At 48.9% G+C, this 11,515-nt stretch overlaps 5 protein-coding genes across 5 annotated transcripts; 1 reads left to right on the forward strand and 4 right to left on the reverse strand.

The window, feature by feature from the left end:
* Positions 1-1,373: 1,373 nt before the first annotated feature.
* On the reverse strand, positions 1,374-2,557 carry BP5553_03830 (Mitochondrial carrier; the record flags this gene model as incomplete). Its single annotated transcript, XM_032012453.1, has 4 exons — positions 1,374-1,459; positions 1,517-1,815; positions 1,870-2,289; positions 2,409-2,557. The coding sequence occupies 4 exons, from the start codon at positions 2,555-2,557 to the stop codon at positions 1,374-1,376; spliced, it is 954 nt and encodes a 317-aa protein (XP_031872146.1).
* A 1,582-nt stretch (positions 2,558-4,139) lies between these two features.
* On the reverse strand, positions 4,140-5,626 carry BP5553_03831 (Glycosyltransferase family 15 protein; the record flags this gene model as incomplete). The annotated part of the gene is made up of 5 exons (XM_032012454.1): positions 4,140-4,481; positions 4,531-4,948; positions 5,003-5,089; positions 5,136-5,534; positions 5,598-5,626. 5 exons carry the CDS (start codon positions 5,624-5,626, stop codon positions 4,140-4,142), a joined length of 1,275 nt encoding a protein of 424 aa, XP_031872147.1.
* Positions 5,627-7,032: 1,406 nt separating this feature from the next.
* BP5553_03832 (uncharacterized protein) lies at positions 7,033-7,599 on the forward strand (the record flags this gene model as incomplete). Its single annotated transcript, XM_032012455.1, has 1 exon — positions 7,033-7,599. The coding sequence occupies one exon, from the start codon at positions 7,033-7,035 to the stop codon at positions 7,597-7,599; it is 567 nt and encodes a 188-aa protein (XP_031872148.1).
* Positions 7,600-8,490: 891 nt separating this feature from the next.
* Positions 8,491-9,537, reverse strand: BP5553_03833 (uncharacterized protein; the record flags this gene model as incomplete). Its single annotated transcript, XM_032012456.1, has 5 exons — positions 8,491-8,579; positions 8,690-9,082; positions 9,170-9,318; positions 9,387-9,427; positions 9,526-9,537. 5 exons carry the CDS (start codon positions 9,535-9,537, stop codon positions 8,491-8,493), a joined length of 684 nt encoding a protein of 227 aa, XP_031872149.1.
* Positions 9,538-10,269: 732 nt separating this feature from the next.
* Positions 10,270-11,406, reverse strand: BP5553_03834 (PH protein; the record flags this gene model as incomplete). The annotated part of the gene is made up of 5 exons (XM_032012457.1): positions 10,270-10,340; positions 10,392-10,520; positions 10,578-10,836; positions 10,921-11,163; positions 11,287-11,406. 5 exons carry the CDS (start codon positions 11,404-11,406, stop codon positions 10,270-10,272), a joined length of 822 nt encoding a protein of 273 aa, XP_031872150.1.
* Positions 11,407-11,515: the final 109 nt, after the last annotated feature.

Here is an 11,515-nt window from a genome sequence, read left to right on the forward strand (position 1 = left end):
GCTTGTGCAAGTATCATTTGCCGCACAATCAGTACTTCGTAATGTACTGTACCTTACTACCTTGGTTATTTTACAAACGGTTCCGGGGATTACATTCCGTAAGTACGAAGTCCCATCGGGGTGTTTTGGTGGTGCCTAGTTTAGCTCCCATTCCAAGTTTTGAGCCATCTCAACGCCACCAGCGGGCCCTATCGCTTTACCTGGATTATCGGCCATTGATAGCCCTAGAGATGATAATCCCGCGTTTGCTTTGGATGAACCCCCAAACGACGGTGTATTATTGTTTCCCCATACCACCAAACTACTCAATTCCACCTCCCGATTTTTTGCTAGAGTTGCTCCACATAGGATCAGGCATGCTTGAGGGACCGAGAGGGGTGATGGTTGGAGTTTATGGAGTTCACTTTGCAGAGGAGCGGTGGAGCTCGAAAATTGATAAAGCTGGTGCTTTAGGAGATAAAATCCATTAGGTTTCCTCTGAAGGCACCTCCAGGGGCGCTGTCCGTCAATTCTAACAAACACAGCACTTTTCATACCATCCGGCCATATCACCGATCCCTCTCGTTTGGCGAGTTGTATAGGATTATTGTACAGAACCCTACCATCCGTAAACTTTTGGTCATATTTCCCGATCTTTATAGCGGCCGAGGTCGTTCGACATGGTTCCCATATTTTGCACTCCTCGAAAAGAAGGTTTGGGTTCCGCTGTATTGTACGATCTCAAGATCGCAACCTCCGTATTCCCCTGTCGTCATTTGGGATTCATTGCTGTAACACTAGCCTTCGGCCAGAACTTGCCCTCGCCATAGACAATAGAAGCAGCATACCGACATTAAGAAAGACGTAGTAATGCCCCTAAATCAACTATTTTACTTTCTAGACCCCCCGATGGTACAGAGTTACGGTACCTAAATATAAGTGGTTAAGGATATCTCAGAACGTCTGAGACATTGCTATAACAACATCAACTTTCAACATCCGAGACATTAATACTACAGTATTAAGAGTGTAGCATTTATGTTCTACTGTGAGCTGCCTGCTGTTGCGAATCGCGCTTTCGCCCAGGTACTCTGCTGGTTTGGCTTCACCTCGCCTATTTCAATCAACATCGAAAAGAGGCCAAGGGCCGCCCCGCAACAATCAAATTACACAGCAGCATAACATGAAATCCGAGAATCCCAACGTCTATTCATTGTAGCAGCAGGGCCTATTATTACAAACCCCCTACAAGGGCGTTCTATGCTCGAGAAAAAGCGTTGAGCAGACCACCAAAACCAGCCCAAACGATGCATCCCGAGCCCAGAAAAAAAAACCGAGCAAATGCACTATCCACCTCAACCACCTCTCAATGCGTTCTATAACTTTTAATCGATTTATTTCGAGATCTCTACGCCTCCAGTTGCGCCAAGCGCCTTCTTCACGTCGCCGTAGATAGCAAACTGTCCGGCTGTGAGTGTTCCTATAGGTCTCTATTAGTACAGGTTTAATTTCTGGGGTACTAGAATGTGCTACTCACCAACCATGAACAGACGAGCACCGATACCAGCGTAAGAACCACGGAAACCAAGCTCCTTGGCGATCTTGATCAAACGGCTGGTGGTACCCTCTCCTGGCAGACCCTTGGTCTTGTTGATCTTGCTCAACATGGTGTCAGCTGGCTGAGAGACGACAGCAGCGGCGAGACCGGCGATAAGACCAGAGCCCAGGTTGATACAGGTTTGCAGTCCATCGGAGGCGGTCTTCTTGTCGACTGATTGGTAGATGGCCTCGGAGACCTTCTCGTAAACGACGAACTTGGCCATGGTATATGGAACCCTATATCCCTTATCAGTATTTATATTTAGTAGGTTCACGAGACAAAAAACTTACTGCTTGAACAGGATAGGGCCGAAGCCTGCGTAGAACGCACCGATACCCTCGTTCTTCAGCATCTTGCCGAAGCCACCAATGAGGCCACTGGCATAAGTTGGCTCGGAAACGAGACGGATACGGGTAGCCTCAAGAGGGCAGAGGGCAATATCGGCGAAGAACTCAGCAAGCGCTGAGGAGGCCAAGTAGACGGCAGTGCGGTTATTGGAGGCGGTCTCATATCCGAGAATATTGATGGATTGTTGCTTGAATAGCTCATAACCTCCGAACTTGAAAGCGCCCTGGAGGAAATATCCAGCAGCGGTGGGCCCGAAACCGGTCAAGAGAGCACCAGCTCCCTCACTTTGAACGACCTGTCGGAAACCTCCAATCAGACCCTTGTTAAACTTGACGGGGTCGAGTTGTATTCTTGTCTTAACACTATGCAAAGAGAAGTCTTGTCAGTATGTGGTACACCTCCCATATCCTGCACAAGGACGCCTTTGGGGGACAGGTATTCCCGGTCGTCCGCGCAAAGACCGGGTGAATTCGAGACTTACACGTCGACGGGCGTGAGGGCACCGTGGGTAACTGAACAGCAGACTGCACCAGCCAAGGCGAATCTGGAGTAGAGTTGAACACCGGAGAGCTTCTGGGGAGCGATCTCTTGGATGGCGGCGTCAATCTTCGGTGTCGTAGGAGCTGCCATTGTGATGGATGTGTAGATACGGGCGCAAACGAAAGGAAGAGGGTATTAGTTGGCTAGAGTGGAGATACAGAGTACAATGCGATGGCTCTGCGACGGTGCGTGGGGGCACAGGACAATACAATACAAAACAGATGAGAAGGTGGATTTGTTTGGATTGAATTGATGATGTGCAAATGAGAAGGGTGGAAATTGCGTCCAGGACAAATCCAAAATTTTGGTCGCTAAGGGTAGTCGGGAATACTCGGGGTTTGCCGGAACTACCAAGAACACCGGTGCGTGTAATACACAGTACGGGGGGGCGGCCAAGGCACAAAGTTTTCTGCTTGAGACGGCTATGGCGGCTGCGGTTGGCTGACGTGCGTTGTAGATTGCGTTGCCGGGAGAGCGGATGACGAAGGGGCGGGCTTTTGTTTACGAGTCGGTTGTGCACGTGTTTTGCGGTTAGATGAACTGGACGACGGCAATAGGGGTTGGTTGGTATTATTAGGAGTATATATATAATAATCTATAGAAGTTTTTTATTTGTACTTTTTACACAGTCTTGAATGTACTCGACCTCTTCTACTTCGTATAGGAGAGGGTGGCAAATATACTTCATCATCCACCGCCACACGCCTTCTTTTACTTCTAATGTCTTCTTCCAAATATACTACTAAGTGAATCTAAATCTTCATCTACAACGCTTGGTTTCCGTGGTCCTTGTGCTATCATGGGTGCTCCTCTGTTCATAGTTGACGAGCAACACATTCCAGGTCTCTAGAATAACACCCGTGCTAATTGAGGCCCCTAGCAGCAACTAACAGCTAGGCAACTTTGCCATTTACAGCGACGCTAAGTAAGGAACATAGCTAGCTTCAAGAATGAACGAGACTGCCTCGAACGCTATTATCAATTCATAAGTTGACAAAGACTATGTGGTTTGTAGACGCTAACCTCATTTGGCTTTTACCCTGCGTTTTTGGCTTGGCTTGGAGTTGAATGTCAAATTTATATATAGATGGCTTGAAGCATCAAAAGCATCAAAAGCATCAAAAGCATCAAAAGCATCAAAAGCATCAAAAGCATCAAAAGCATCAAAAGCATCAAAAGCATCTAGCGGACTCGGTCAACCTACCGAGGCAAATCAATAAAATTTCACTAATATACTCGCGCCCCTATATGGACACCACTTACCCTCTCCACCGACTAACCACCTCTGAACCTCAAGCCACGAGTAGCAAGGCAGTGTAGATTCTAGATTTGGACACTCTTGCGACCACATACGACCACAACAGCGAAGGAACAACAGGAATACTAATATTTAAGCGTATTTTCACATTGATATAGACTAGTAGAGTACGAGCCTGCCAGCCCAACAAACGCCACAATGCAACACAACCGTGAATCCTTAATACAAAGCACGGGGAAATATACTCATTCCCCTCCTCCCTTCCTCATGTATAAGCAACCTATCGTCCCAGGCACTAACGGGATGCCTGAAGCCTGGCATCAACCTCAACAACGCCAACACCTTCATGACGAGAGGATACGGTCATTTCACCGGGGTTTCAAGTCAAGAAACCCATGCTGCTGCAATTATATATCAAGCACTCGCCCACCCACCAGCCACATCAACCCATTCCGCTAGACAGGAGCCTTGCTTCCCCTCCACGTCCACAATATCGGTGTCACATCTGCATCGGCACCCAACGCCATTTTCTTTGACGGGATCCCACGACTCCCAGTACTCGTCTTCTTCTCTTCGTTTTTTCTCGTCCAATGTTGTCATTTCGAGGTATGGAATCCGCGGCATTTGTCGCGCTGGAGCATTTGCTGGACAATGCTGGATCGTGGTATGCCGGTACCCAAAATCGCGGAAGTAATGGATATCTCGGGGTGCAAGGAGAGCACCAGCTGCGAGAGAGTGGATAGGCGCATCACCCCACTGTAGTCATTAGCATACGGTATAATGTCGTGGACATATAGCTACTTACGCGCTCCATCCAAAACCCTCCACTACGATCCATCATTTCGAAGAAATCTTGATATTCCTTACTCCTGAACCAGCTAAGTCTAGCAATTTCAAAGTTCGACCAGAAATGACACATGTTATACTTCTCGCCCTCCATGGTTTCAGGATCAATGTTAGGTAGAGAAGCGCGGGAAGGATCGCCCCGCAAGATTTCTTCTGGCAGAGGCGCCTTGTAGTTGGGGTGGTCTTCTGGGAGCTCCTTCGGCTCCTCGGGCGCAGGTTCGACGAACATTTCCCAAAGGCCCTGGGAGGTGATATTGTTGACCCTCTTGTATGCAGACGCGTATCGGAAAATATTCGGGACTGTCTCCTTCAATTCCTTGACTGCGATTGTGAAGCCGTATGTTTTGTTTGATTCAATCATCTTGAGGAACGGATCGCTGGAATCGTGTTAGCTTATTTCATGGACTGTATAGAGTCAGAAGAGTACGTACTATGTAATGTCGCAGAAATAGCTAATCTCTGGCTCCAGGCGCCAGTACCATTCATATTTCGCCAAGAGTTCATGGTTGTAGAAAAATCTAAAAATGTCAGCGTTTATCGCTCGCACTTAAGAACTGTACCTACCCAGAGTAGAATCTGCACATGGAGTGGTAACTCTCCATGCCACCATACATGATAGCAGCATCTCCTTGCTTTGCGATTCCCTCCTTAGCAACCTTTGGGTCGATCCAATCAGGGAATCCCCAATGGCCGGGGTCGATCTTCCCATACTCCACAGTGCCACTCGTGTGGTTTGCGACTACGTCCTTGAAAGTTTGATTGAAGTCGCCATCGTTCAAAAATACATAGGGGTAGTGATACCACCTATTGAAGTGTCGCTCGATGGATTTGATCGATTGTATAACCCCGTCTAATTCCTTATTCCTAGCCAACACCACAAACGCAGCGTTCGCCCGCGGCTGCGAAGTATCGGGTTCCTGGCAGCCCGTCACGAAGACCTTGTCATGCTTCTCACTAATTTTTCTAGAAGCCACACACATTAGCTCGGCTCGACCCCGTACTCGACCCTCGCGAGAAATCACGAACCTTATAGCTGGTGGTGCTCCAGCAGGCATTAATATGCCGACTCCTGATCTAGGATGTCGAACAAAAAGCACCAGTATCAACAGAACAACGATGCATGGGAATAGTAGCACAACGCCAAGAGGTATGGAAATGCTCGAATTGCCCTTTAATCTGAGTGGCCGCCGGAAGAACGCCAATCTTGAAGTGCCCTTCGTTCTGGTTTTAGTGTCGTCCATCGTAGGGGCCAGCGGCGAAGGCACCCGCCTCAGGACTCTCTGTATGAACCCCATTGATGGGATGTTGGTCGGGGGGGTGCGATCAAGACCGGGGAAGACCCAGGGGCGATCGATAGGCGGAGGAGTAATTACAATATGTATTCAGAACGGTAGGAGTGAATCGAAGGAGACCGAGACGTAGACGCAACCCGTCGCAAGCCGATGTGCAGATCTGACAATAAAGGTAACGAGTGGCTGGACGAGGAGTCCTCGAGGAAAGAAGTGCTCTGCAATGACGCGTCAGAGAGAGTATTTCTCGTCTTCAGCACAGCGACGTAGCAGACGGGCGCTCGACAGACTATGGCATTCAATGGGACGGCGGGGGCCGTATAATCGCGCTGGTTTGGGGATGAAGATGTCGATATTGATGCCCTGGGGGACCACGGGGGAGTATTGTGGCCAGAGGTCGTTTGCCAAATTGCCTTCACGATAGGGAGGTTTAGACTTGGCTCGCAGGCTCGAACAGAGCAGCGAGCGAGGCAAGAATCTCGGCTAAGCCTATTGGTGCCAATTACAGTGCTGCTGGGTCCGCAATCCCTGGGGCGCTTGGCGTGGTGGCAAGGAGGCTGCAAATCTAGAGCCGGTTCGATGGAGAGGAGGAGAAGGGGTTTATGTTTATGATAGAGTAGTACTTTGCGTATGGATTAATTGTTAATTGCGAGAGTGTTGCGTTGAATTGCGCATTGCTTTGCTAAGGGCTTACTCCTTAGGCGCTGTGAGGAACCTGCCGGGTATTGATAGATCCAAGCTATTATTGATTGAGGTCATACGGAATAAAGTTGTTCGCATTGTCACCCCCTATCCGCGCTCCACAATATAAAAAAAATATAAAACTGCCGTCTTGGCCAATCAGCATTAGAGGCATTGTCTCCTTTTTCCGTCATCGATTGAGGGCTTGACCTTTTGCTTGACTTTGGTGCTTTTCGCCTACAAAGTAGGCATTCAGAGCAAACGGTACCAACATCAGCCTGTGCTGCAGAGGTTATCCCTTGGGCCATAGTGTCATAGTATGATAGCGCCCGGGTCCTCGCTGCAAGCCTCTTATGCGATGTCATACATCCCGATCATCTAGAAAGATACAAAGTCTCACAATTTCTCCACGGCGCTACCCCCTCATCTGCAACATACCTATGTAACTCAGTTGTTGATTGCAAATCCAAATCTACCTCAAAATAGCCACCATGTCAAAAATCAATGCCAAGAACCTCTCTTACGACAACTCTCTCCCTCCCTTCCTCGCGCGCCTACAAGCCGCGAACAGCACTTCCGACGGGCGCCAGGAATTCCACATCGCCAGGCCGAAGAAAGCGCGTACCGCTGATGAAGAGGCGGAAGATGACCCGGTGTACTTCGATGAACGCACTGGAGAGACATTGACCAAGGCAGAGTGGGAGGAGCGGGAATCCAAAGCGGATGGGGATGAGGATGAGGATGACAAGAATACTGGGAAAGATGACAAGGGAGTAGAGGATGGCGCAGCACAAGGGCTGAAGGATGGAGAAAAAGTAAAAGTTGCATCCATAGGAGCAAGTAAGAAACGGAAGCTAGGGAAGATTGTCGGCGTATCTGAGGAAGCGGAAGAGGATGATGAGGACCAATCTAGGAATAAAGAAAGGGGCCCGTCTACCAAAACTAAGGCACTGAAAGCAGCAGAATCAGAAGCTGCTGGGAAGAAGAAGCCCACGATAAAAGGGAAGTCAGCGAAGAAGGGTAAAAAGATCAAATTGAGCTTTGGGGATGAGGAATGATCAATAGTGGATGGTGAGTGGCATGGATATGGCGTTCAAAACAGGAAAGGCATTGGGCGTTGCAAATGGGCTGTATTGTGTTTTCTTGAGATACCCACACTATAGAGTAACGTGTTTTGAATTCAAATTTGGTTTTGTCAACTCGAACTTTCCCAATCCATAACCTAAATAAGTAACTAGAGCCGTTTAAGCGTCTCTTAGTCTTCACTGCCAATAATACGACGATTCCCCTTCTAATTCTAATCACGAAATTTCCATATTTCCTAGCCACTATACCCAAATGTTGATAATGAGGCCAAATACATGCCAGCCATGGCCATAAGTCAACCATCAATCCTACAGGCAGAGCACAATGCCAAAAACTGTAAAAGATGATGTGAATTTGTTTTCATTTGCTTTGCAAGACCCGGCCGGTTTCTTAAGCTACCTGCAAACACCGCCGTAATGACATAGCAAATAACCCACTCCATGCCATCAAGATGAACCCATCCGTGCACGCCGACGCAGCCGTCCAGAGGAAAAGAAAGCCAGATTGAAACGCAATAAATCAAACGCGAAGTGTTATGCCCATGCCGTGCAAAGTAATATGCCCACTCTCGCCGCGCTATGTGCCCAGTGCACGCAGTGATCCATCCATTGGAAAGAACGCCGGCACGCGGGAGGAAACCCTCCAACATGATTTTGAGCATTTCACAAAGCAAAAAGCTAAATACAGCTAGGGAAAGAGAAATGATGCCCCGATCACATCAAGATGGCTTATTCGTACATCCGTCTAGGTGTAAGGATTCAGGCACCACGATGGATTTTCTAGTTATGGTTAGTTATATTACTATTAGGTAATCGCATGCTAAAGTGTATGCTCCTAGGATACTTACCAGAAAAGAAATAGGATCAAGCTCCTCGTGCAGAAGAGACGAAGTCCCACAGCATCTTGACCAGCGACTCTGGAAGGGTGTAGAGATCGACGTGAAACTCGCCCTCTGTACGACGCACAAGGATTAGCCATTTGCCCTACTTGTAACCCTTTGTTCCGAGCTCCTAGCTGGGGGGAAGACAGTAAAAGGAAGAGAGGGGGGAAAGGATAACCTACGCTCGATATCATTCTTCGTATAGGTATCATCACTCTTGTTGTCATGAATCATCTGCACGACATGTAGGAGATCATCCTCTCCGAGCTTAACCAATCCGTCTGCCAACTTCTCCATATCAACAGTGCCCGGGGCCCGCTTGCGCTTCTTCTCGTCCTTCTTCCGAGCACCATTCTCATCACCTGGAACCGGACCACTCTCGCGCAGGATGTTGACAAGAGCAGCAGAGGCGTTCTTGAAGGTAACAACATGCTTAGACTCATACTGTTCATTGGCGAAGTTAAGATCGTGCATAACAGTATTCTTGCCGCCCTTCTCGGTGCTGTAGAGGTCAATGGTCATATCGAATTCGCCCCATCCTTCATTCTCGCAGCGAAAGGGGGGTTCATGGAAAGCTATTCATTCCCACACCCATTAGCCAGTGTCTCTTTGTCCTGTTTCCCACATCCCTTTGCGCTATGTGAAACTGGACGGATACGTACTTTGAACAGGGTTCGCAAACGAGGGGTGGAGGTTGTAAACGGCCTTGGTGAAGCAGGTTGCCGGGCGCTCGTTGCCAGCTTCATCAAGAAGGAGGATCTCAATGTTCCAGCGCTTCATTGGGAATCCCTCCATATCGGACGGCTTGTCACTTTCCAATACATCTATTAACACGTAGACTCTTTGTTGAAGATCGCACAAGTAGCCTGCTAGACTTACATGTTCCGCTGCTGGGTGACTAGTTTCACCGTCCGCTTGATCTGTAGGGGTGGACGTCAGTTCTGCTCCTCGTCTCCCAAGTCGGGGTCATTCGCGGTAGCTCAAAAGGCCGGCAATAAAGGCGCAAAGGATAACTCACATCCGCAACCATGATGGCGGTTTACAACGATTGCGCGAGAGCAATTGCAGTTCGTAGAGGGGGAGCTAAAGTGTATAGGCCGGTGACGCGACTTTGGAGACGTTAAAGTTTGGAGTCGCGACAATTATAGAGTGTGGGGTTGTGGGAGCTGCAACAGAATTGAGCTCCTGTCAGGGCCCGTGCACCTGGCGTGTGGTGTGCCGGCGCCTTACGGAAGACTACTTACGGCCTGAGGCAACTTGACTGGATCTGCTAGTGAGAGATTGGGTGGCAGCCTCAGGCCAACGAGTACTACTCGAACCAAGATCCTAAACATGACACTTCAAGCTACTTCTATATATTTCACAAGACATTAAACAACGGGGTCAATGAAGGTCTGGTATTTATTCTAACTACTAGCTTAGGCTTTGGACAACCCCTAAAACCAGAGAACAATCTGATTTCAAAGCATCGCTTCCAATCCATCACCGTCATCGAATCTATGACTTTCCATATGCATGAGGGGGACGTGAGACCAAGGCCGCAGGTTTGCCAAGGCACAAAAATCGAGGGCTGTTTACAAAGAAGTGCGGCTTCTGCGGAAGGCGTGCTCCTGCTATGCGCGAATGAGGGGGAATTGGGGTAATGGGGACGAGGGGGTTGTTCGTGCAGAGATGTTCATGACTTTCGTGACTGATGCGGCGGGCTCAACAAGACGTTGGAATGCATTCGAGCTCTCGCTGAGTGAGGGACGGACGGAGCCATTTAAGCTTTGGCGAAAAGGGCTTCATTGTCCTGTTGGGCCTTGATAAATGCCTCCTTGAAAAGGTTCGCGTCTATAGCTAGTGTTAGTTACCCAGAAACAATATCTTAAGAGAAGAACCTACTATCAGTGTTGGCAAATCGAATAGCAAGAGTTTGGGCCTCTGGTTCTCCCTCGCTGACATCAGCAGCGGCATTCCAAACCCAACTCCTATCGGATCCGACATTGGGAGAGAGCTTCATTTCCGGGACGACTATTAAGCATTAGCTCCACCCTCTATATAGCCCCATTTATATAGAGAGAAACATACTGTAGTGGTTGGCGCAGACCTTGAGCGTCTTATCTCTTCGCATAACCAATCTTGTCTTCTGGTTTTCCTTGTGCTTCAAAAGTCTGACATCACCAGTACCACGCTCCTTCCACTCATTGTTTGCCTTGTCGAACTTGAATAGCTTGGCGCGCATCTTAAAGAGTTGGTCCTCAAGCTCCTCGTTGGTCTTGACTTCGACTTTCTCAGTAAGGCGGATGACGGGTTCAAAGTGGACATCCTCAGATTCAGGTACTTCGTCCTAAACGCCCAGTTACGTTAGTGAATATGGCCCTTAATATTTCTCTAACTCTCCTTGAGAGTTAGAGGATCCACGTAGACATACCTCTGGGTTCTCCTCAGCAGCGGCAGCCTTCTGTGCCTTTGCGCTTCCAGAGTTATCACCACGGTCCTCCTCGTCCTTCTTCTCCTTCTTGGCGCCACCTCCAAACATGGCAAAGACATTGTCGGCGACGCCGGAGGCTGTCGCGGTAGCAGCCGAGGCAGCGGTGCTAGCAGTGGAAGCGGCAGTGGTAGCAGCAGTGGTAGCGGCGGAAGTCACAGCTTCTGTGGCCGTCTCTGTTACGCTCTATATAGCGCACCGTCATCAGCAAAGGGTGCCGTTAAACCACTCCTCAAAACCCCAGTTGACCCCTCATTATCTTCAAACCCAAGCCAAGCTCCTTATCAAAACGCAAAAGATCCCACATACCGCGCTCTCTCCCTCCTTCTCGCCATCTTTTTGGGCCGGGTTGGTAGCAAGCTCCGTCTCCTTGGGCTCAAGCTTGGGCTCCGAGCTCGCGCTGGTGCCTGTAGTGGGATCGCTGCTCATCTTTGCGGTTCTATCCTGTTCTTCCCTTTAGCAAAAGCGCAAGATATCCCAAACACTTAAGTTGGTAAAGGTGGGGGATACGAACGAGCAAGTATAATATGTTGCAGAA

This window comes from Venustampulla echinocandica (assembly GCF_003357145.1).
Source record: "Venustampulla echinocandica strain BP 5553 chromosome Unknown scaffold_1, whole genome shotgun sequence".
Taxonomy (NCBI): domain Eukaryota; kingdom Fungi; phylum Ascomycota; class Leotiomycetes; order Helotiales; family Pleuroascaceae; genus Venustampulla; species Venustampulla echinocandica.